The 26,315-nt window shown below is 34.3% G+C and overlaps 5 protein-coding genes across 7 annotated transcripts in view; 2 read left to right on the top strand and 3 right to left on the bottom strand.

The window, feature by feature from the left end:
• Positions 1–183: 183 nt before the first annotated feature.
• LOC146533672 (uncharacterized) lies at positions 184–10,797 on the bottom strand. 2 transcript variants are annotated; one of them, XM_085194868.1, is made up of 17 exons: positions 10,456–10,797; positions 7,777–7,896; positions 7,377–7,481; positions 7,204–7,293; positions 5,836–6,156; positions 5,365–5,710; positions 4,975–5,074; positions 4,628–4,751; positions 4,096–4,228; positions 3,763–3,878; positions 3,355–3,478; positions 2,636–2,943; positions 2,401–2,524; positions 2,145–2,250; positions 1,890–1,979; positions 1,227–1,324; positions 184–710 (listed from the first exon to the last, which is right to left on the bottom strand). In XM_085194868.1, exons 1-17 carry the CDS (start codon positions 10,490–10,492, stop codon positions 437–439), a joined length of 2,616 nt encoding a protein of 871 aa, XP_085050994.1. In that variant the 5' UTR covers positions 10,493–10,797; the 3' UTR covers positions 184–436. The 2 variants fall into 2 exon arrangements, with proteins under 2 accessions (XP_085050994.1, XP_085050995.1); XM_085194869.1 differs by having other exon boundaries at positions 7,777–7,893.
• Positions 10,798–14,502: 3,705 nt separating this feature from the next.
• LOC146533671 (SOSS complex subunit B homolog) lies at positions 14,503–15,458 on the bottom strand. Its single transcript, XM_085194876.1, has one exon. The coding sequence runs from the start codon at positions 15,225–15,227 to the stop codon at positions 14,658–14,660; it is 570 nt and encodes a 189-aa protein (XP_085051002.1). The 5' UTR covers positions 15,228–15,458; the 3' UTR covers positions 14,503–14,657.
• Positions 15,459–15,979: 521 nt separating this feature from the next.
• On the top strand, positions 15,980–19,967 carry Rae1 (ribonucleic acid export 1). The gene is made up of 8 exons (XM_085194751.1): positions 15,980–16,403; positions 16,486–16,578; positions 17,482–17,559; positions 17,870–17,965; positions 18,578–18,649; positions 18,813–19,088; positions 19,218–19,424; positions 19,674–19,967. The coding sequence occupies exons 1-8, from the start codon at positions 16,257–16,259 to the stop codon at positions 19,755–19,757; spliced, it is 1,053 nt and encodes a 350-aa protein (XP_085050877.1). The 5' UTR covers positions 15,980–16,256; the 3' UTR covers positions 19,758–19,967.
• A 664-nt stretch (positions 19,968–20,631) lies between these two features.
• On the bottom strand, positions 20,632–21,631 carry ND-B12 (NADH dehydrogenase [ubiquinone] 1 beta subcomplex subunit 3). Its single transcript, XM_085194752.1, has 3 exons — positions 21,537–21,631; positions 21,275–21,407; positions 20,632–20,875 (listed from the first exon to the last, which is right to left on the bottom strand). The coding sequence occupies exons 2-3, from the start codon at positions 21,403–21,405 to the stop codon at positions 20,710–20,712; spliced, it is 297 nt and encodes a 98-aa protein (XP_085050878.1). The 5' UTR covers positions 21,406–21,407; positions 21,537–21,631; the 3' UTR covers positions 20,632–20,709.
• Positions 21,632–21,983: 352 nt separating this feature from the next.
• The window catches only part of LRP1 (LDL receptor protein 1), a 66,290-nt gene continuing 61,958 nt past the window's right edge, over positions 21,984–26,315 (top strand). The window contains exon 1 of one of the 2 annotated variants that reach the window (XM_085194747.1): positions 21,984–22,478. In XM_085194747.1, the coding sequence (XP_085050873.1) occupies positions 22,397–22,478 (82 nt within the window). In that variant the 5' untranslated portion in view covers positions 21,984–22,396. The remainder of the gene's footprint in view (positions 22,479–26,315) is intronic. The other variant, XM_085194749.1, reaches the window with a different exon arrangement.

Raw genomic sequence — 26,315 nt, 5'->3', positions numbered from 1 at the left:
ATTTATATCGACTGTATCGCATCCACCACAACCGTCGCGAGTACAGACTTCACATTTAATTTAAACCATTTTCACTAATGCTGTAAAGACATGCCTGTGTACAGTTACACTGTGATACAGAATAATTATTATATGGGGGTACCAAAATATATACAAATAAAAAATATTGTCAGATTATTTTTAATTCTTATACATTTTTTCAGTCATGTTAAAAGTATAAGTATTGTACTAGGGTACAATACGCTTTAATAAGAATTACTATTTACTAACAAGCAATTAATTATCCTTTATAAAAATATTTATATATTCCTAAATTATATACATACATAACGTGCAAAAATAATTAATGACTTTATATTATTAATTCATTTTTTTGTTCTCATTAATAATGAGAACTAGGTAGGCAAGTATATATAAATATGTATAGCCTATATTATCACTGAAGTTCGTCGTAGTAATCGTCAGTCTCCCGCGGCCGCACCCGCGAGCGCTCACGCCGAGGGGCGCGCAGTACATCGTCATCCTCAAGACGAGGGTAGGAAGGCTTGGCTAGAACTCCGCAGGTGTTGGCTCGCGCCTGCACCCGGATGTACCCGCGCTCGCCCCACGCCTCGGACCATGAGTTCTTGAGAGTAAAGTAAGGTTCCCCCTTCCTTTCACCCCAGCCTACTGCCAGCACTGCGTGATTCAGCTTCTTGGGTCCCTTTGCGCTGAATTAACAAGAAAATAGGCCATTTATTTACCACATATACATTGATAATCTTCCTTGTTGAATTCCAAAATTGTATTATGTAAAGGACACAACTGATGTCTATTATGTGACTCGCTTTTTTATTGATATATTTTTTTTTTATTCAAAGAATAATCCACATTTAGTTTATATGTACTAATTAGATACTACATTGTATTGGATATTAAATTTTAATTAGGCATTAGAGTTGATAAGCTAAGTTATAAATTATAAAAGAAAGAATATATGCAAATTGTGGCCAGCCAGTGTGACTGTAAACGCTAAAGGTTATGAGTTCGATTCCCACTCTAGGAAATGAATCAATGAAATGAAACATTTATATTCATATTTGCGAAGCGGCGTTGAGTTCCATTACTCATTGCCTGCAGAATTCGGTGGAAAGTTGAGAACGGAAGTGTCAAAAGTTTTCGAGGTTCCCTCAGCGTACCCCCCCATGCAGAATACAACGTAAGGCTAAAAAAATGCAAATACTCACCATCGGTCGTCGTATAACACGCCCTTCTTGTAGAAAACAAAACTTTTCGCTTTTGCATCAACAATGACAACAGACGGTGCGTGACGTCGTATTGCCACCTGGAACACATTTTTTTTTAAATTATAACTGATAAAAATAGTATTTTAATATAACATAATGATGAACTTTTTTTAGTTTCACGCTTTATCCGTACATGGCAGAATAGGCAGATAAAGCCTGGGAACCTAGTGTTAAGTCACTGCCATTCCCCATTTCCTACTGAATTCTGGAGATATTGCGTTGAGTGGCGTAACTCGACGCCACGCTTTGCCTCGACACCATAGCGTAGAAATGAAAATAATAATTATAAACATGATTATCTCATCCGTAGCAACAGAAAATACAGCATAACGATCTTAATGAAAATATAATGCAAGAAACAAATATTTTTTCTCACAATGGGAATTGAGTGTCTCGACACTAGGTTCCCAGGTTCCTTTTGCCTACCATGCTTTGCGCAAGATACAGCGCGAATCTTCTTATCTTACATGTATCCGTGTGTGTAGGATATATATATTGACATAAAAATATCTTTTTTAATACTACTCCGTTCCTCCTGGCTACACCGCTAGGGATACATTGTGAAGCTAAGTGAGTAAGTAAGTAAATATTAGTCCTTCTTACCTTAAGAGCAGGAACACTATTAGCCGTCACGTTAACGTGACCACTGATACGTGTTATTGGAGGCACTGTTTCTTCTAAACATTTCTCTACCTGTAAAAAGCACATGAGTTCACTATAAGTTATACAACCAATTCAAGAAAGATCATGTTAAGAATATTTAACTAACAACTCACGTATGTTTAAACTGCTTAACTCCTTTTTATAAGAAATACGCATTAGGATATGCCTAAAGTTTAAAGTTTAACAACTTCTTACCTTTTCTTTATAAGGTGGGTACTCATCGAGTGCTGGTAGGCCACGGTTCTGAACGTAGTCATAGGCGTGACTCGGCCAAGTGCCTTTACAACCGTTACCTCCAAACCTGTAAAAGGTAACATTCTATATTTTAATAATATAAATATCTATAGAAGTCATCATGGCGCAGCGGCATGCCATCTTCTGTGAACGCGAGGGTTGTGCGCGATGCAACGTGAATTTAAAAAACCTTTATGTTCTATATTTAGCTACTTACGGATGGGCGCAATCAACCAGACATTTCTCGGACAACGGTATAAGGTTACGAGTGCGTATGAAGAGCGCCCCCTCAACGGCACCGGCAACTGCGAACGCCCAGCAAGACGAGCATGACCCCTGATCTGCAGAAATATTGAGAAAAAAACCAGAATCAATTTTAAACCTAAACCTACACGTATAATCTTAAACAAAACATAAAAATTAAAGCATTAAGCTAAAAAAAATTTACCCACATCTCACAGGTGAGACAGCTCCTCGAGGACGCCAGTCGAACCTGTTGGGTAGCCGCGTCTCTTCGGACTGTAGAGACCCGCGAGGATGAGGGAACTGCTCCGCCCTTGTGTTTTCCACAGATGGCCGCACTCCGAGCAACTCCTGGAGCTCGTCGTTTAGACGGTCGCCGAGGAAGTTGACACCCAACTCGAATGTAGCTCCTTCACGGTTACCAGATTGTATGAAGCGAATATGTTGAATTAGTAAATTTTTCCTTAGCGCCTCTTCAATGTTATCGATATATTGTCGATTATATTCCACCTTAAATCTGTAATTAAGCAAATGTATAGGTAAATACTCAGAATATATGACGTCCACACAACAAAAAAAAAACGTCCAACATCAGATTCAGTAGTCGAAATAATAAGATATCAGCAATAAGACCGCCTTTGCACGCCCTGGATTTAATTTAAGATTGTTCTTTATTGTCTTCTGTATAACCTTTGTGTGCAATAAAGTTTTTCTATTTATCTATCTATCTATCTAAGATATCTGAACCGTAGAATTATGAAATATAGAAAAGACAAGGCAAATGGTCCGTACACAAGTTTGCCTGGTCATCTGATGGTAAGTGATTACGCCCACGACCTCGTGCAGCTCCAGAGAAACAGTAGGTGCGTTGACCGCCTTTAGGGTTGAGATAGACGTGGTTTTTATTACAACAGAGTAAGAAACAGACCTTTGTAGAGCTTCATCATATCGCAAGTCGCGATGCGCCATGGTGAACTCCCGCAGGGGCTCGAGACGGGCGAGATCGTCTGCATTGGAAGCGTTCAACATTTCCATCGAGTCGCACATGTCGTCTGAAAAAATACCACATTATTGATTCATTCCAAACTCATTAATAATTATTAAAACATTTATTATAAAAAAAATAATAATGCGGAATACAGCGTGAAGTTGAATAATAATGTAACTTATACTCGTATTATCCATTTATTCAAATTAAGTACTAAATAAATCTATTATGTATTTTAATAAATTCGATTCCATTCCCACTGGAGAAAACGAAATATTTAAGGTTTTTATGATTTCCGCCCAAATTTCATCACAATCTCGAATAGTATATAATATTATAGGCATTTACCAATATTTGGTGAGAAAAAGTCGACTCCGTTAGAATGTTCGCGCACACTGAAGTAGCGGTGCTCGTAGCCGTCGCAATTGGGGCCCAGCACTGAGCTGTCCACGTTCACCGTGTATCTGGAACCATACCATTAAATTAATCTATATCGATCGATGCGGAATTCTTAAGTAACAGAGAAAAGTACACAGAGAAAACTAATTGTTAAGCGTATCAGTTCCCCATACACTGCCCAATTTTCCAGACATTATATATTGAGTAACGTAACTCAACGCCACACTTTATCAACCAGACCGTGGTTAATAATAAATTAAGAAAATATAAGAAGGTTAGTACTGCAGCGGTCGCGCTCGGTCGTCTGGCCCGCGTTGCAACAGCAGGTCGTGCCGCAGTGTGAGCCCCTCCGCGCCCTCCACGCGAGCTGTGTGCCGCCACCGCTCCACGCGACCAGACTCCACTTGCTCGTAGCCTGAATGGAAATATATATAACACTATTTTAATATAACTTTGAGATCGTGACGCCATCAATTCTTTTACCCATAGAGCAAGGAAGACAGAGGGACCAGTAATAAATGAATTAGTTCTAGACACATGAGTTATGTTAGCTATGAGTTCGATTCCCTCTACAGGAAGTGTATTAATATTTATTTGTTTTATTCTTTCTCGATAAAGAGATGCTATTGAGAACTCAATTTAAGTCTCTCTTTCGACTTTTATTTCCAATTTATTTTAGAAGAATGTACAGTTGCCAGATTCGACATTAAACTTCAATAACTAGACCGATCTAACCAAGTATGTATAAGATGAATAAACTAAATTATTATAAATTTCGTTAAAAAATAACATCTAAAAATGTATTACACTTTACCAACAAATGAAAACAATCCTATGTCGGGCAGCGCGGGGACAACTCGATCAGTTGGTTGGCTTCTTTGCGAAATAGCTTTACCGCAGCGTCGAACTTCTCCCTCTCCAGAGCGATCTACTCGCATCTGAAATATATGCTTCATATACTGCTAAACTATGGAAACACTTAGACATACATGTACTCGTATACTACATAAATCAGCTTTTCAACACGGCACCCTGCTGTGCAGGCAGGGGGAACCTAATGTTAAGTTACTGACGTTAGCGACGTTCTGCCGAATTCTAGGGATATTACTAGTATTTATAGTTTAAAAATGCTATATATAGAATAAAATAGAAAAAACTTGCCTCAACTCGCTGTACGCTTCCATCAGACATCATGCTGCGATACGTGGAAGTGGAACCGCCGTAGAAGTCAACCCGCGAGGCTCCAGATTTAGCATCCCACCTGAATTAAAAAAAACATCAGTTTGCAATATTCTAACTACAAATATTTGTATACATCACTAGCGTTCACAAGATCCTAGTACTTACTTATCAATAGATGAAACTCCATCTGCAAAGATTATTTACAGATGTTCGTCGTAACAATTATTCCAAAAATGTTCTTTCTTTTAGTAGTTTTAGTAAGCACTTTACAATAAATCTATTCGTTGACGGGCCGTTTGAGTGTCAACTTATGCGGCGGGAGAAAAAACCTTTTCGAAAAGTAAATATGTTAAAAAATATATATCTCACCATGCAGTATATGTTTCAGTGTAATCCGCTCGCGGGACAGTGAGCTCGCCTCTCAGTAACAGTGAACGATCAAAACGAGGACGCGCGGGCTCGCGGTTCCTCGAAGAAGTCCCGACAAATGCTCCAAATATCGTCGATTGAAATTGGTTACTGATTTTTGTTGAACTTGTTTTCTGTAGAAGCGAAACACCTGGTATATCAGTGTGGGTCTCAGCTTCAGAACTATCAACATCCTCAAGCATTAACACTCGCTCGCTGATGTCGTTTTCTGCCAAAAGTGCGGGCGGTAGTCCTGGTGCATCAGGTAATTGTGCACGGAACTTTTCCAACAGTTCTCGAGATGATACTACAAAAGTATTATTATTTTTAAAAAACCAAAATTTAGTTCAGTAGAAACCAAAAAATAGTTCAGTTTGTGGAAAACAAAAAAAACAAGAAATATATACTTTGCAAAAATTACAGAGTACTTACTAGTCTTATCAACAGGTGGGCTAGTTGCAGTTTCATCGAGTTGTTCTACTCGAACATAAGATGGATATTGAGGTTTTTGGTGTTGCTCTTTTCGACTTGGACGTTCTGAAGAAATCTGATCGTAGTCACTATCCCTGAACCTATTCTCTGGCTGCGGTGGGGTCGTGGGGCGACGTCCCCGGCCCGGCGGCCTCTTAGATGAGGGACCCGGTCTAGAAGGACGAGGTCTCGGCGGTCGCTCACTTGGCACATTGTAATTATCTTCGTAATCATTATCTTTGTTCCCGACATTGATGTTGTTATTAGGATAATTATCACATTCTAAAACAAATAAATTATTTTTTAACAAAAAGGAAAAACCGACTTCTAACAACGAACTAAAAAGTGAAAAATAATTTTACAAAGATTTTATAATTTTGAAGTCGGTGCCAAGTAAAACAAACAGGCTTAGTAATTAGATATTGTAGTAAAGGTGTTGTAGCATTAGCTCGACACCGACTTCAAAATTATAAAATCTTTGTAAAAGTATTTTTCACTTTTTAGTTCGTTGTTAGAAGTCGGTTTTTCCTTTTTGTTAAAAAATAATTTATTTCATGATTTTAAGTGATGGGTACATCTTAAAATGATGCTTCTTAAATGAGTGGTAATGGTGGTGGTAGTGGTTCTCAACGAGTGGTTGTGATTGTCCTATGTAAAACTTCATTTAATTAGGTATTATTTTTGTGCAAGTTACATTTTGGTATATTAACAAGAACATACATAAAAAGTATTCGGGCGAATTGGGAATCTCCCTTCTTTGAAGTTGGTTGAAAATGAGAACATCCTCTTTTTTGAGGTTGGTTGAAAAGAAATGCAACCATCAGGAATCTCACTTCTGACATCAATTTAAAAAGTTTTTGCTTGTAACTAACTATTACAGTATAATCAATTTTTTACCAAAAAAAACAAACTTTCTCAATTTTCTCTGGATTCCATAATTGAAACCTAACTAAACTTTCACCAAATTATCCTTGAAGTGTATCCTTTCAAATAAAAAAAGAATCATCAAAATCGGTTGGCGCGACATTGAGTTATTCGGCTATTAGTCGTGCACATGCCTAATGCATATTTAAGACTTATGTGATTTTCTCATGGATACCATTGTCAGACATGGACCAAAAAAAAATGGGACCATTCGGGAAGGGAAGAAATTATCAAAATCGGTTAACCCAGTTAAAAATTATGAGGTAACAAACATAAAAAAAAAAAAAAAATACAGTCGAATTGATAACCTCCTTTTCTTACAGAAGTTGGTTAATAAAGAATATTTTTCACCAATTTTAATACATTTAAATTCACACTTATTAAAATTTAATACCGTAACCTCACCTGTTCGTGGTGGAGGACGCGAGGATGGTGGAGAACTCACAACTGGCAGCACTATTATCGGTAGAATGGAAGTACGTGATCTTGAATTTCCTATGGAACATATTTTGACAAATAACATATACTCGTAACATATTTATTATTATTTGAATTTTATTGTTTAATTTTGCCCTTACCTAAATCAAACGGGAAGCCTTGAAAGGGCCACTCGCTGACGCCTCGCCTCGAGGACTGTGGACCAGGTTGATAATCTTCGTCCTCCTGGCCTTGCAATCCTAACGCTATAGAGACAATAATTACTACTTATAAGCCTAGTGTCACTGCACACTCCGTCTGTATAGGGAACGGATTATAACAAAACATATTTGCATATACATGTTGTTTCGTAATATAAAATTCATTAACTTTTTGGTAGATTATTATCTTCGCTATTATAATATCGAGGACACGCAAAGGATCTTTACGATATTCTATTATTATTTGCCAAAACTCAATTTACAATTAGGTACCTATATTTTTAGTACTATCATATTCGTTGTGCTACCATAATTTATTTACATATTAAAAGTCACTGACCTGACAGTACTTGCAGTAGCTGGTTGTTAGGCGCGCGCTGCACGCGCACCGCCTGATGCTCCGACTCCGCCGCTTGCACCGGGTCCAGGGAAGCTTCTGCCGATAACGATGCCACTCCTGCTAATGATGAAAAAATGATTTCATAAACTTTGATTACATATTATAATAGGAATTACTTATTACAATAGGAATCTTGGAATCATCGTCGTTATATTACTGCTTCACGTTTACCTGCTTCGTTAAAAAATATAACAACAGCACGAAAAATCTTGAAGATTAAGAGAAAAGTGGAGCAACACTATGGCCCGATGAAGCAACACAGTAGTTAAATGTATACCTACCTAAAAATAATATGCGAGGAACATGTCAATTAATATAATTTACATGTATTTTTATAAAAACTAAATTATTATTATCGACATTTATCTATGTTAATATTACAGAGAGTATATTTCTTGACCGCGCTAATCTCAGAAACTATTCGTACGTTTTAAGATTATAATTTTGTGTTGGATTGCCCATTTGTCGATAAAGGCTTACGTCATGCTAAGACCTCTATAAGAGTAAAGAAATAATTTGGAATAATAAGAAAACCCAAGGACCTACTCTCGTACGTACATGCCAAAATAGTTAAAGCGACGCAAAAACCATGAATAACGAATGTTTTCCTTTCAAAAGTTTCAAAGTCCACGTCTGTATATGTCTAATCCCCTAAGGATAACCCCCAGTAACCACTTTTCGCTTTTCGCTCTACTGCACTCGTATCGGGCTCGCCTTCTCTATTGTAGTAATGTAGTGTAAACAGAGGCATCCCTTAGGTATCAAAAATATGAATTCTGCGCAATTCTGCATACTTGTGGTACTATATTATAAAGCGCGGTTATTTCAGAAGCTACTGGTTTGGATTGACAATTTTCTGTATTGTTTGATAGTCCATTAACAAAATAATATATTAAAAAGCCATATACATATCAAATATTAATAACATTTTTTTATACTTCTACTCAAATTTCCATAATCCGATAATATGGAAATTTAAGCAATTTTATTATATAACTCGTTTAAATTTAAATTTATTAATAACACAGCATATTGAGAATCATACAATAAAATCATCAATCATAAAACTTTGGTTTAAAATTTTTAGTGGTCATAAATTTGTATTTGTACTTGGCCTTGTGGTCACATCGTTGACATTAAGCCGCAGCATCCGCCTCTTCACCACCGTTGACCTTTCCACCACTAACTAGTACTCGCAAAAACTCAATCACTTGTCATACGTGAATGACTCGTATATATGTATATTTATTTATATATTTATCTATATATATAAAATCGAAAGGTCACTCACTCATCACGAAATCTCAGAAACTACATGTGCTAGGAATCTCAAATTTTGCATAGGAGTTACTTATAGGACGTAGATGCTCGCTAAGACGGGAATTTGCAATATTAGACTTCTAAGTGGTTGTTTTTGGGGTCGAAAGTTTGTATGAAACTTCGGTACTACAAATGCTAGGAGTCTCAAATTTTGCATAGACGTCACTAGGACGTAGTCATGGAGACAGAAATTAATAATAACATAGTTCGGTGAATCCGCGAGCGGGCCGCTAGTATTGTATTGATATAAAATCGAAAGGTCACTCACTCATCACGAAATCTCAGAAATTACATGTGCTAGGAATCTCAAATTTTGCATAGGAGTTATTTATAGGACATAGGTGCTCGCTAAGACGGGAATTTGCAATATTCAACTTCTAAGGGTTTGTTTTCGGGTTTGAAAGTTTGTATGAAACTTCGTTACTAATGACATTTGTCTTTGTCATTCGTTACTAAATGCTAGGAGTCTCAAATTTTGCATGAACGTCATTTATAGGACGTAGGTACACAGGGAGACAGAAATTAATAATAACGTAGTTCATGCGGGCGAAGCCGCAGGCGGGCCGCTAGTTTATTGATATAAGTATAATAGATCGGTAGCTAGCTAAATATAATTTGTCAACTTGTCAAGTGGTACAGGCTCTAGCGTTATGCCTTGTTAATAGATTTATATGAAACAGAATTCTGATTAAAATGTGTCTGATATTTATAGTATATACTTAGTTACTACTCTAATGGAAGCTCTATTATATAACTTACTTTTAAATAAACCTAATATTCAGTACTTCCGATATCGAGTGGAGATCGAACCCACCACCAGCCGCGTTTACAGTCACACTTTATGCCCCCGCATGTTAATAGCAGACTCTTTTGGACTAATAATATTGAATTCCAAAATAATTGTAAAATATCAACAAACAACGTATTTATTATTAACAAAGATTTTGTCGTCAGCTACTTTGGCCGATTAAAATTTACATAATATATATATTCAAATTTCGAAGAGCCAAAACGTGATTTTATCAAGATTATTGCGATTTTTAGCGTAGGCTTGTTTTCTTAACTCTGTAAATCTATCTATTATATATCTAATATTTTAAATTTATTAACACTTTTAATAAATATAAGAATATATTAAAGTGTATTTTTTGTAAATCACCCAAAAAAGAATGTAATCATAGTAAACTTAGCTACACTTATAAATGTATATTAAATTATAATTTATCTATTTAATAATAATTGGTAGTACTCTTATCTTATGCGATACATAGAACTTAGAAACAAATGAGAACAACTCACCGAGACATGCGACGGCAAGCGTCACGCAGACCAACATCTTATAGGAATGTCACGTCTCGTCACGTCACGTCACTGCAGCGAACACACCACTGTCACGTCACGGTCGATTGTGGGTCGCGGCCGTCACCACTCGCGGGTCACTGTGATGTACCATCTCTAATGCCAGACAGCATCTCGTGCGTTGCGTCCCCACCTCTATGTTTGTAACCTTTAACATTTCTGGACATTGTTAACAATGTCAATTCATTAGTTATGAATCTAACAGTATAATATATGCGACCAAGAGATGCCTCAAGTGCTCTAAAAGTCCATGTTTCTTAAATATTTTTATGAAAATTTAGACAAATTAGGAAATTAGCTTACGCGTGGAACACACAAATAGCTATGAAATTCCCATATTTTAGATGCTAGTCAGCCAAACTGTCCGTTTAGTAGTAAATATCTAGTAGCTTTTACCTAATGTCGATACTGAACATGAAATTTATTTTAAGGCATTTTTTTAAATACAAAATTGACCTTTATATTACATATAGGTATATATGTAGCATCGAAAACATAACTATAAATAACATTGGATTTAAATTAACATAAATTCTTTACAAAATATTGACACTAAATCCTTTGTCTTTTATTCGTATTTTACCAAATATTATTAACACAATATTTTTCTTGTAATGTTCCTTTTTTTTATGCTGTTAGCCGTTAGCCGTCCGTTAGCTGCAGCAGCAGTAGTAGAGACCCCTCCCTTCCCCACTTTCTGTCGAATTCTTGAGGCATTGCGTGTTGAGTATCAGAACTCAACGCCACGCTTTGCCTCATTATAGAGCATGGAAATGAAAATATAAAATAGATCATAACCCCGTGTGGGAATCGAACCTACAACCGTTGTGTTTACGATCGTTTTATCTATAAAAAAAAACAAAACAACTTTTTGCAATAACTTGATCAAAACAAACATATCCAATAAACAAAGATTTTAAACAACATTTACAAGTAAGACGGTAATAAAATGTAATTTTAACATTTTCAAATAACATCGTAACTAATTGATGAAATGATTTTTATTGTCTAACAACAACATTAAATATCATTCAAGCACCCCACTCTACTCGGTGCTTGTGTCTCAATTCTCCTCATTACTCAAAAAGTTAAAATTTTGTTACAAAACCACAATTTATAGCCGTTATCGCCCATTACTTCGTAACGCAACAGGTACCTTCATTAGTTTAACTTTCAACACATCTGTTGGAAAAAGCAAGTTTTGGTGAAAACAGGTATTTTCTAAGAGATTTATTCGACATAGTGATAATAATTTTAAAAAAATATCAAAAGTTACATTAACCAATCAAAACATTCATTGTTAGTAAAAAAGGTTCAAGATTGAGTCTAAGAAACATTCATCATTCTGATGAACAATAATGATAGTGTCATGTTTCTTATCATCCTGATGATGAACAATAATGATAGTGTCATGTTATTGTCTGTTAGATTATGCTTATCTATGTAATCAAATTATGAAGGAACTTTAAAAGCTGCCGAAAATCTCTTCCTAGTTCCTACTCACGTTGGAATTATCAGGTTTGTTTAAAACGTATATTTAATTTCATTCAATATTCAACAAATAATAAAAAATCGTAATTAGAACATATGTAAATGTTAAATATTAATTACCTTTAAATTCCGTCCGATATATCAAAATATTTATTGTCAACTTTTATAAGTTGTACTTGACGTTGATGTATTATACAATCGTGAAATTAATACGGAATCCTCGTTCAGCAATTCCGACTCGCACTTGACCGGTTTTTGTTTCTAACATACAATATCAGTTATTTTCAATGTTGTAGTCATGAATACCATCTCGTACGTTGCGAGTGCGAGCCGCCTTGACCTAAGCTTACAAGTAATTGACAATTTACAATCTAAAAAACATTTTATTTTATTTGAATAAACAATCAAAGAGAACGTGATTCATAAAAAAATATATAAATTTTTAGATTCGCAAGTCACGCCTGTCCATGTCCTGGTCCCAGACACGACGTCCGACAAACTAGCAGCTTGCGATCTTTTCTCTCAGCTTCACGCTATATCCCGCATGTAACAGGGTACGCAGAGGAAATGTATTGTTAAAACTCTCCGCTTCCCACTACTATTTGTATTTTTTTTTTGTAAAAAATAAATGCCAAGTATTAGTAGAAATAATAATAGGCCACAAAAACGATGAGCAGATGACATAGTGTTTATTGCAGGGAAAAACTGAATAAGATTAGCACAGAATAGAAAAACATGGAGAAAAATGGAGGAGGCCTATACTCACCAAGAGGTTCCTATAATTTAAGCTTATATATAATTAAAAAAAAATACAAATATATAAATAAATATATATAAAAGAAAAAATAAATAAATAAATTATAATAACATGTGAAAATTGTATTTCCAATTTAATATGTATGTAGTAAATTTCACTGTAAACTTTATTTATTTTTGTAAATTCTGTGAAATGTGTACAATTTTATGTTTATAGGAAATTAAAAGGCTTTATTATTATTATATTATTATTAGTATAATTTAATTAAGGTTCAAACGCGCTGATGTGTGTCAATACAGCCATGAAAAATAAATTGAGCAACTTGTCAAGGTTAGAAAACGGACCTATTAGTCTACATATAGAGCACAATGTTAAAGTTATATTTAGAAACGCTGTTAAAGTAAATATCGAAATGTTTGCATAATGCATGTAAGAGTTCGTCATTAAAAAGACTTCAACGCGCTCGCACCGACTAACATTTGGCAAAACGCCCCTCGCATGTTTCTTTTTCATTGTAATTTCGTCGATGTTTACAATGTTCTACAAGTTAAATTAAAATTAATACAAGTTTTACAACGTTAAGAAACCTATGAGAATATATATAATATTAAGCAGGTAACCTTTTACACAGGTTTATTAATGATAGACTTATGAGATTCAATACATAATTAGTAATATGGCAAAATAAAGTAAGAATTTCTAATAATGAAGTGAATATAAAATAGAAACAAAATATCTTTAAAAGTTTAATAACATTTTAATAGCAGGCGATTTGAGCAAATATTTAGTTGCGACAGATGCTCGAGGCGACGTATCCATGCATACCTCTTCTCATTCTGCCTAATGGACACTAACGAGTTTGTACTCAGTGGAGATTTTATCGTTGATATCAGCCTAAAAAACATAATAAAAATACCTTTTTAATATTTTTTTAAATTTTTACGTGTTTTCCGAATTTGGAGAAAGTACCAAACCTTCTAAACCATTCCGTTCTCCACTTTTCGTCTAATTTCGGAGAATTGCGGATGAAGTGCCAGAATAAAATTTCATTCTGTCAAATATATTTATTTCCGAAAATCCAAAAGAGCAATGACCAATAGTAAATGTAAAAAAAGTTAATCAATTTTGAATTTCAAAGCTTTTCAATTTGCAAAAAAATATAACCAAAATAGAAAGGAAACTATTCAGCATTCTGTTGATTCACTGCCATTGAATGTGAGGGTGGCATTGCAGAGTGAGGTGCTCAGAGCAGCGACTTGTGACATAATATACAGGTTTAAAAGGCCCCTTTAAATGCACATTCAAACTTACTTCAATTGTCTGGGATGATCTCTCTACTGATACCAAATTTAAAGTCATTCTACTAGTGCTGTCTATTAAATATGGTAAAAAAATGAATTGATGATAGTTCTAGACAGGGCCTAGATCTTTTAGCATGTTATGGAGATGTATACAATACAAGGAAAAAAAAATGAAAAAATACAATTTAAAATAGCTGTAGTAATTGAAACTGATGGCATTTTTAATTACAACATATTTTATTTGTACCATATAGAGGCATTACACTTGCTATTACAGTATGTATAAAATACACAATAACTACTTTAATAAGCAAATGAGATCAAATATCAGTTTTGTAAATAGTTGATTACAGTTGATTACAATAATTAAATAGTCAAAATATTTTTATTTTACCAATATTAGTTGAGTTTAAAGATGGTTTAATTGATACAATTAGCTTTTTTTTAATTTAATCAACTCCCATATTTATTAAAATTGTTTGACAGTCTTAGTTAGTCTTAAATTACTATGTTTATTATAATAGTAAATTCATGATAACTTAACATTCATATCCGAAGCAGACAAAAGTTATATTAATACTAATGTGATGTTATCATCTCCTGCTGTTTCCCCTCTGGTGTCCCCGACCTCGCACATAAGTTTTATGCTGATGTTTATTGTTATGTTCCTGATTATTTTGTGAAAAGCGTTCATTTTTGGGTGGCATTTGCTGCGCTCCAGGTGTAGAGGACTGAGAGGTTGGGGCCATGTTGCGAGGCGGAGCGTGGGCGCCGTTGGTGCGATCGGGCGGCGGAGCGGAGGCGGCGGGCGGCGGCGCAGCCTGCGGCTCGCTCATATTGATCTGCTCGTTGAACAGCATGCAGAATTCGCCCACCTTCTGGATGTCGCCAGACTTGCCGGAGTAGAGCGTGAGCGCCGATCGCCACAGCGAGGCGTAGCCGCGCGTGAGGCGCACGATGTCACCGGGCTGCAGCAGCGCACCGGGCTCGTCCCACACGGACAGGTTAACGGAAGCCGACGCGTCCGCAACGCGCAACGTGCGCACCTCGCGCGCCTCCTTCGTCAGAGTCGGCGGACCCACCTCTAGCACTATGAAAATTGCATTTATGTTCTTCATGCCTGGTTTCAGATCTTTGATTTGGACATATTCTGTGCTGCTCATTGTGTTTGAGTAGGTTTTTTAAAACTGTATAGTTTTAAAAAAATGTTAAGTTTTTGATTTGTAGGTCTTTGCAATAGTCAAAACGTAGACGTAACAATATACATAAGTAAAAAAATAAAAATATATGTTTTAAAACTATAAAAACATTGTATTAGTTCATATTTGAAGCCCTGAATTTCTCACTGATAATGACATTGACATTTGACAATCAGCTGTTTAGTGTTGACTGTTAAGCCAACTATAGCTCAATAAATACTTTATGAAGTATGTGAACACTAGCACGAGTCAATCTCGCGCATGTACAGTCGTGTGCATAATGTTAAGTATGCGGAGATGTAATGTGTAATTAATTTTGTCTCATATATACAAAGGCACAGTTAATGACACTTGGCGTCGCGTCCTACTGAATTTTAGGGTTGTGTTTGGGCTCGCGGGGAAGCGGTGCGGTGTGAGCGGGACCGTCCTCGTGTAGGTATCTTAAATATGCATTCTGCACAAGTGTCCGCGCGTACCTCTCATAATTTATAAACGTTAAATTCGACGACATGTTTGTTAATGTTTGTGTTTAGTCAATTTTTTATGTAAATATATTAGATACAATATTAAACTATAAACTAACATATTTGTAATTTATTACTAGCCCATGTTCAATTATATAAACAAAAAGATATTTTAACTTCTAACATCGATGTTCGACGAAAATCGATGATCATCGGGCATCCCTAATCCACAGATAATAGCAAATGTGTTCTGAGTAAATGTGTTCTGTGGATAATAGATATATAAACAAGTAACAACTGTATAAATTCATAAAAACTTATTTACTTCACAAAATATTGCAATTTTTATTAATTTAATGTCTATTAGTGTACTCATTGATAAAATACTGTGAAATATTATACAGTAATTACTTGGCAAATTCTAAATTTATAAGAATACAGAATAAATATTTCATAGGTTAGACTGCAGTTATTGGGATACAGGAATACGAGTTATTGATAACAAATTTGAAGTGTAAGATATTCTAAAATGTTCAACCAACTCGGTGGCGGGAGCAGTAACCCCAATAAAGATGTAGAAGTAGCGTCACCGCCTGACGACACTGTGTCGGCTCTCGAGTTCTCTCCTCCTTCAGTACCGCAGACATTCCTCGTCGCTGGCAGTTGGGATTGCCGTGTAAGTTAGCATAATTGTAGCTTATATAGTTTGCAGTTTGGGCACTACCTTGATTAAAATGTAATTAATGCTATTGTTTTAGGTAAGATGCTGGGAAGTCGAAGCCTCTGGCAAAACTGTGCCAAAAGCGGCGCAGGGCATGGATGGACCTATATTAGACGTTGCCTGGCATGATGTAACGAATAATTAATTACTTATTATTATCCCCTATTGCATGTGTAATCAAAGTACTAATTGATCACTTGTTCATAATATATTTGAATTATTTCCAATATATATGTAGTTTAAAAATTGCTACCATATTGATGTATGTAAACACCAAAGTCATATATTTATAAATTTAATTAGTAATAATAAAATATAAATATGACAGTATAAAGTTCTTTAAAGAATTAAATTAATACTTGGTGTAATTATATATTTATTTACTAGTGACTCACTAATCAACCTACTTGAACTTATTATCAATTTACTTATCTGTTACTTATTACTTTCATTTTCAAATATTAATATAATTTTAAAAACCCATATTTAACCATATACCTATGTCTAAAGCAAATTTTCAACCAATTCATTAAAAAAACAGTTAAGTATTTATACCAATTTTGTCAAACAACATTCTTTAAAATAGAATAACTTTTTTTTTATGAACCAAACAAAATAAAACAAACACTAAATTTTAAGATAAGCTTGCCAAAATACAATTGTGAAAAGTACAATTAATTTGGTTAATCAATTTCTGAGATTAGCATTAACTAAACATACAGACAATTTTAAAGAAATAAATACTATTACCGGTTCTATTACATAATTTAGTGCCACCAATAATGCTTTTTCTTAAATTATTTTCTTAGATTTTATTATAAATATATTGATTTCCCCAGAGTGGGAAAACAAAAATTTACATAACACAGTCTGCGTTATGTAAATTTTTGATGAATTCCAAATTCCTCTTACCAAATGTAGTGAACATTTTAAATCTTTTATAATCATATATATTGTTAAGACAATAATTATATGACTTTATTTATTTTCATTAAATACTTAGAAATTCAATTAAGTCCACTTTACTTTTCAGGATGGAACAAAGGTGTTCATGGCATCAACAGATAAGAGTGTTAAATGTTGGGATCTAGCAGCAAATCAAACTATACAGGTACTGTTAAGAATTAGTTTGTTAAGAAAACTTTATCAATTTGTTGGGCCTTTTGTTTTCTTCTTTTTAGTAATAAAAATTCTTTTAAGTAATTGTTTTTATTTTAAATGATTATATGATCTCAAGTATTATGCTTCTGTATAATAAACTTAATTATTTTTATTCAAAACTTTGACTATCTTTGAAGACAGTTTTCCATATTTGCCATAGGTTTAGGTGCTTGGACTCTTAATTCATCTCCAGGTATATCTTACACTTTTGTATATAAATATCAGCTATGTTTTTTCTTTTAATAAGTATTTCTCGACAGGTAGCAGCTCACGATGGACCTGTGAAAACCTGTCATTGGATCAAAGCTCCAAACTATACATGTCTCATGACTGCATCCTGGGACAAAACTCTTAAGGTAAGAAAATATTTTAATTTAATACTTACAGTTAAGTGGAGCCATTGAAGTGTAGCGGCACAGATATGATTGCCTATCCCACAGGTGATACAAAATATTTAGATAGAAAATATTTTAATATTCTTAAACAAAGTGCGAGATAATATTTCGAGGCGGAATCTGTGGAACAGAGTGTCTTAACACTACAATTTCTCTACTATATGCGGGATACAGCGTGAGCTTTATTTACAGTTATTATAATTTATTCATAGAGCTATATAACTACAAGAATAATATTCAAACCCTTCAATGCTAATAGGCCCTGAAAGTCTATATCTACACCTGTTGTTTGACTTTAATTTGCTTAGAGTTTGATTTTGGCCTTTATATCACCAAGTATAACGTATCCAATAATTAATTAAAAAACAAGATTTACATATAATTAGTACTCGTATTAGTCTCATATATCTTATTAGTGTCGAAGTTATAAATAAGGTAGGTACCATGTTACAGTCGAAACTCAATATAATATATGAAAGGAAATTCTTTTAATAAAGCATTTTTTTCTTATTATGCGGTTGTGGTATGTGTACTTGCTCTATTTTTACATATAATGATATTATATCATTGCAGTTTTGGGACACAAGGAGTGCGGTGCCAATCATGAATATGAATTTATCTGAAAGGTGTTACTGTGCTGATGTTGTAAGTATATTACTTGGCCAATATTTTAAAATATTTAAAAATTAAAAATATGAATATTATTAAGTAAAGTGATTATTATATATATGTTTTCACAAAGCTACTAGCTTTGCAATTATTATATTAAGGTGTAGTGAATAATCAACATTGTTCTTATATTATATAGGATTATCCAATGGCAGTAGTGGGCACGGCTGACCGGGGCATTTGCTTGTACACATTAGAGGGCAAACCGGCGGAGTTCAAGCGCGTGGAGACTCCCCTAAAGTACCAGCACCGCTGCATAGCCATTTTCAAAGATAAGAATACGAAGCAGCCGACGGGATTTGCACTGGGCAGCGTGGAGGGCCGCGTGGCCATACAGTATGTGAACCCGCCTAACCCTAAAGACAACTTTACATTCAAGTGCCACAGGTCGGCGGGAACTACTGGGGGCTATCAGGTGATTATTAAATTATTACGATAATTTTTACTCCTACCAAAGTTTATCAAAAAGTAGAATCGAAGTCATTGTTTTAGTATCACAAAACACGGTTATAAAGTAAACATAATTAAAACATATAAATTCCAGGATATCTATGCTGTAAACGACATAGCGTTCCACCCGACGCACGGCACGCTGGCTACGGTGGGCTCGGACGGCTCCTTCTCCTTCTGGGACAAGGACGCGCGCACCAAGCTCAAGTCCTCTGAGCTGATTGACCAGCCTCTCACTAAGTGTGCCTTCAACCATAACGGACAGATATTTGCATATTCTGTAGGTTATGATTGGTCCAAGGTTAGTTGACTCTTCAAAAATTGAAAAGAATCACTTCATTTCATACTTAATTAGCAGGATTCGATATATTCTCTACAATAGAAAAAAATAGTATAAGCTTTTTTACTTTTATTACCTTTTGTATTAAATAGCAATAATATACTAACTTTGCATAAGAATAAAATTAACTATTTACACAAAAACATCTTATTTTTTACAGAAATTCTATTATCATCATTTTTTCAATTTATTTTCTTTTTCTTTATTCAGGGACATGAACACTATAATCCTGCCAAGAAAAACTTCATATTCCTTCGGCCCTGTTATGAAGACCTAAAGCCTCGCTCTACTTAGTACCTAATGCTAGTGTCATACTTTGTTCATTATAAAAAATCTCTGTATAAAAATGTTAAAACTCTGTTGGAATTGCAGTTCAGTAAATATTTAAATGGATGGAAAACTAAACCAACAAAGAAAATATTATATTAAAAATATTTTTTTACTCTTAATAATCATGTTTGAGTACAGGAGAAATTTAAAACAATATTAAAATTGCATTTTTAATTAATTGTTTATTTGTCCGATTCTATAATTTTCTTTGAACAACCCACTCGCAATTCCCGTTCACCCACCCGCCCTCGTTCACCTTAGTTAAAAACTAGGTGTTTGCGTTATCCGCTAGATTCCGCTTCCCGTCCCGCTGCCACTGTAATTTTACACTTAACACTAGGCTCCCCCAACCCCATTGGCTTTTGTTTGTAATATCTCCAGTTTCAACATTTTATTTTCTTTGATAAATGGGCTATCCAAAATAAAAATAATTTCATAATATATCTACTGATATATCTTATTCATAATATATCTTAGGGTGTTAAACAAAACAAAAATTGTGTGTATACTATCAGTTTAAATTATCAAGTTTGATGTTTGGGTTGGATTAGCAGATTTTATTTTATTAACAAAAAGTATTTAAAGGTAGTATGTTATAGCCAGGGTAAAATTGTACTGACAATGCTTAAATTGTAGTTTAAAAATGCTTTTTATACTACTTGCTGAATGATACTATAAAATGTGCCAGAAATCAACAATCTCTTCTCAAAAAATGCCAATGAACTTCTATTAATAGACAAAACTTCATTATTTAACTTTGAACTTAGACTAAAATAAATCACTACACACATCAATAAAACTTTGATCTTATTATAAGTTGTTAATAAAAAAACAAAAATATAACATAACCATTATATTTCCTTCCAAAGCTAGCATTTTATTTAAATATTAATTACATTGATGAGCCATATTGTATCTAGTGGCCACCATGGCCATGGCCATGATCATCACCAGCTACAAGTTGGTCATATGCAAGTGTGGCGGCAGTGAGGGCAATACCGAGGGGAAGTCCTCTGAAAAACAGCTTGCGAGCTCTTAGCCAGGGAGTACCAAATCCAGGGTGATACCTCCAAGCTTCATTCCTGTAAAATTCAATGTCAATTTTTTATCAATTTTAAAGTGTTATTTTTCACTAAGAAAAAATATATATTACAGAAACATAAAGAAAAATCTGTAGAATCTATGCTTTGGAGTGCTCTTGTATCATAGGCAACACTAGACTTTTTTCCTACACAACAGGAGAGACAGAGGGAACCTAGTGGTAGAAAACTGATCCCCGTCTTATGCCCATTTTTTGAGAAAATGTGTGTTAAGTGGTGGAATTCAACTCTTTAAAATGGCGGAGCCATCCAGAGTGAGAAAAGAACAGCATATAGAAAACCACTTAGATGGTATCCAAGAGATACGAATTTTCATATCTTTTCTAAAATACTCAATTAACATCCAAAATATAGTATTAAATTAAAATGAGAAACAAGAACCTGATCCATGGGTCCTTCAATCCTTTCTTCGCCAGCGCTTGCTCCAGCTCTTCAAGTTGTGGGATCCCCTGGACCTTGAAGTCTGTGTACTTGGGGATAGTATAGGGTGGTTCGTGCCCGTGTCCTCCCATGTCTGCGATATAAACAAAAAATTATACCAACATAACCTGAATAAGTTACATAATTAAAATAAATTATTTAATGTTTATGTCAATTGATTTGTAAACAATGAAATATGTCTTAAAATATTCAGATAGCTTACTTTCTAAACGAATATAATTGTGTGTTCAATTAATAAGTTTATTTTATCAAATACAGAATAACTAACTTTTGACGGTGACTTTGACGTACTCAAAACACAGAACACATTTACTCAAAAAGTCAAAACATTAAAACCTGCCATTTCTAATTTTTAACCAGATTATTTTTTTTTATAAAATGAAGTATTAAAAAGAGAAGGCATTTAATATATCGTACATACGTTTATAACCGTAATCATAACAGATTTTAGCCTCTTAAAAAAACCAAACACAACGTTACTATAATTATAGTAATTAATTATATAATTACGTCGTTATCAAGTTTAAAAAAAAAACAGTAGTTTAGAATAGAAAAATATTAATTTACATACAGTACTGTAATTTTGTTTATTTAATTAATTGAATAGTGTCAACTGTTAATTTGTTATCACAGTCAAAGTCAACAATGAAGTAAAACGGGTTTTTTATTTATAATCTGTTACAGTGTTCTCCAAGCGGTGAGAAGGATTGAGTGTGCGGCGCGTCGCGAGTTGCGTTTCGATCCTGCTTTATTTATGTTATTATCCGATGCCGAATATCATTACACAAAATAAGTTAACGCAATACTTATAATACACTAAAAACATTTGTCTGTTACAATTTAATGTTTTAGTGAGCTTTTATAAGCCTTTCTCTTTAGAATTCTTAATAGTTATTTGTGTATAAAAAGTGGTGTTTGCGGTGAAACCGGGAATAGCTACAGGTTAATTCGTGAGAACCGCTCGTACTTTTAATGTAAATGTTACAATCTTTACGCGTAGGACAGTGCGAGGTGTAACGATGATACATATTTTGTTGTCCGAGGAGGATTTGTAACCAAACCATGTCTCCGGCGGCCGGGGTCGCCCTGACGCTGCTGGTGGCGGCGTCGGCAGTCGCTGCTCAGACACTCACCCTGGATCCTGGTCAGTCATTTATAATATTTGCCTCTGTGAATATAATTATTGTTTACTACATACGCAGTTTTATGCGAATGCATTTAAATTAAACTTTACTTATAATATTTAAGTTAAGCTTCTCATCCTAATAAAATTATTAGTTGGATGAATCATTATTTTGAAATAGTTTATAAAGATAAAAAAAAACAAAGTTAATAACGATAAATCAACACAAAAAAATAAACTGTAGATAAAAATGGTAATTTAGTGATTTTATCAGAATAAACGTTGCAAAACCTATAATTTATTCTATTATACGATATATAAATAGCTGGAACAATATTATCTGAGTTAATTATTATTATTATAATATAATAAAGTTATTCGACTTTAATGGTAATACAACACCTTCAAAGTAAGACTTGAGGTGTGTTGAAAGGAGTGACAGGAAATAGAAAGGAGGCCCTGATCGGTGCGGTGTAACCGGAGCCGGCCGGTGACGGCGGCGCAGGCGCAGCGGCGCGTGCAGCCTGCGCTTTTGTCCCCACTGTCCTTATCCAGTAACACTTATAAAATCACTACGCCTGAGACCTTTTACTTGCGAGAAAACAATAATACATACACATTATATTATTAATTTAATCTATAGCGCAAATATTGCAAATATTTTACATACCTAGTTTACTTCGCCGGATAGGACTATTGAAGGTCGCTCTAAATTACTGATAACTATGTTAAACATCATAATTATATATTTAGAATAGAATAGAATAGAATATACTTTATTGCACACATAAATGAAATATATAGACAGAACAACACAAATAAAATTTAAAGAAAAACACGTATGCAAAGGCGGTCTTATTGCTTTAAGCAATCTCCACCAGACAACCTTTGAAACATTACGGAAAAATTGTAATGAGGAGAAAGGGGACAACGTCTCAGTGCAAATCTTATGAAATATAATTAATTAATTATTATATAATATATAATAAATAAGTCAATAATATAAAATAAACTTACATAAAATGTGTTTAATGTTTATATACTTTACACATACATACATACAAATATTGAAAAATAATATAAACTTACACATATATACATACATACATAAAACGTGTTCAAAAATATATATATAATATTAAAAAAATAAATAAAGATAAACTATTATACTAAATTAAATAAGTACTCTTTTAGACGATTTTTAAAACTGTATAGAGATTTGGAATGTCGAACTTCTGTAGGAAGTTCATTCCAAAGAATTGCAGATTTCATAGTAAAAGACTTGGAATAAAATAGGGTATGGGAAGTTGGTAATTTAAGGAGATTATCACAACGGGATCTAAGGTGGAGGTGAAGAAGTGAATCGGCACCTAGGAAACAAAATCGATCTTTTAAGTAGGAGGGAGAGAGAGAGTTGTACAGGATAGAATAGAGGAGAGGAAATTTATTACTGTTTATGTGAAATGTTTATTAAAATAAGCTTAAAAATATGTGTATACATTATTAAAATTAGTCATTAAATAGAGTTTTTGTTTATAATAAAAATTGTCGACTCAATTACTAACACACTATCGAATTCAAATTACTAAAGAATTTTTCATCAAAATTTCTATAGAAGTATAGTTCATAGAAACACAACGGTAATATAACCATTTTAATTATTTTGACACCGACATGTGCAGTTGGGTACGATCAATTCCTCTCAAGTTCCCTTCGTAGTCGTGTACAATGTACATATGTGAATGTACGTATGCAGGAGCTGCAGACTCGAGAAGCGGGTGCCGAGCGCACACAGTCGGCTACGGAACCACTCAATATTAATAAACTTACAATTATGCCCCATTCAGAGCGATCTTAATCGATCATACATAAATCACATCAAGTTTCTCACGATGCCGGCCCTCCCTAATTCCTCTGGCCTATTCAAAAGCTCCCTATTTATGCATCACATTTGTCATGTTTCTGCTTCACAGGAGGGGGAAATTACTCTTAAGAGACTCCGTTCCCCATTTTCCGCCGAACTCCGGAGGCATTGCGTGTTGAGTGGCCGAACTCAACGCCCAGAGCCAAGATATGAAAATATAAATTGAAATAAATATTTCATTTACTCGAGTGAGGATTGAACCCACAACCAGTCGCATTTACAGTCACACACTGCGCCACGACTGACCTCTTCTTTTTTTTTCTCTTACATAAGATCTTACATAGATCGTAGTAATTTTCCATCTCCACGCTGACAAAAAAAATATCAAAGATTCGTATTCTATTAGTTATTTTAAACCTCCTATATTATGATTTCGCAAATGTTCAATTTTTTTACTGGTTTATTGTAGTAATTATAGATAAATCACCAGTGATTTGAGGAGATCGATGTTTATCTTTTGCCCAACAAACGTATCCCCATCGATTATAATGTAACAGTAACAGAAACGCATAATTTCCCTCTCTCAACTAATATAAGAATACATAGAATTATGTTACTTATTTGCAAACTTAACGCATATTGCCTGGGTCTGGAGTGTGGACCAATTAATGCATAGTTTACATGCAAGTCCCAAACATTTAGTTCTGGGAAGGTTCACTAATCACTTGATGCCGCTAAAGCTCCAGGCTGAGGGACAGAGTGGCAGGGGGAGGGGGGCGACGGAACCTGTAACGTTTTTATGAGCGTCTGCCCGATGTCGTGCAGACCGCCGACCGGTCGTCCTCCAGCCGTGAGCCGGCCACCGGCCAGCCACACTGGTCGCTCTAATAGACTTGTGTACGACATTATAAATGAACGACTATACATCGTGTTATTTTTTATTATTTATTTATTTTATATATTATTTATTAAGAATATGTATACACATTTTGAACGTAGCGGGGTTTTTATAAGTTTTATTAATAATTATTTTTATTTACTTAAATAATGTTAAAACAAAATGAATGGAAAAAAAAATGTGGAAACCAACGCCGTGCTTTTGCCTCGACAACAGAGCGAAGAAATGGAAATATACATTTAAATTAATATTATTCAAATAAATAATATAGTTTGAAAATAATTACCTATTTGAAATTTGCATAATAATATATGTATTTTTTTTATTAAAATATCCTATATCTTATAAAACAAAGTCGCTTTTCGTGTCTGTCTGAACTTTCTAACTCTTCTTCTTCTAAACCACCCAACGGATTTTTATGCAGTTTTCACCATTAGGTCGAGTATTTCTCAGGGAAGGTTTATATATAGTTTATTATTTGTACATTCTTATGTAAATTAACATAAATACGATAAATGTGTCTAAAGTCCTACCCATTGAGACACTTTCGCGCATGCGCTGCTTTAATGGTAAGTAATACATGAAAATAATGTACTGGAGTATTGTTCCTCTTAATAAGATCTACAAAAAAGTCCGCGACAGCATATTTTTATCTTTTAAGGATAACGTGTAGTGATCATATTTCTGTCTAAAAATAATAATTTCAATATATTTTTTATTGTGAGGGATATTTTTCCATAATGGTATTAACCCTTATCCTTTAAAATACTTTATTAATTTTCTACGTTAAACGAAGATAAAATTTGCTTTTTACACTATTTCGAAATTGCAAATAGTTTTAGAGAAAAACGCATTTAATTGTTGACACATCACGCCGTTGACTCATCAGCTGTGCCGACTAAAGTTTTACTTATCCCTTACTCTCAGCATATAAATAAGTATATTAGTTACGTTGGCCATTTAATGTAGATCAAAACTGTCTCTTACTGTTTTTTCATTTTAATAAGTACTTTAGAAGTTGTTACATTATTAAAACATCCTTGCTGCGAAACGCGCCCCGCGACGTTATGCTTATACAAGCGCGTCATGAGCAGTC

The sequence above is a fragment of the Heliconius melpomene genome, chromosome 12 (genome assembly GCF_056956725.1).
Source record: "Heliconius melpomene rosina isolate 202511_hmr_F chromosome 12, ASM5695672v1, whole genome shotgun sequence".
NCBI lineage: Eukaryota > Metazoa > Arthropoda > Insecta > Lepidoptera > Nymphalidae > Heliconius > Heliconius melpomene.
The sequence above is the reverse complement of the archived record's forward strand: the minus strand, read 5'-3'. Positions and strand labels throughout refer to the sequence as shown.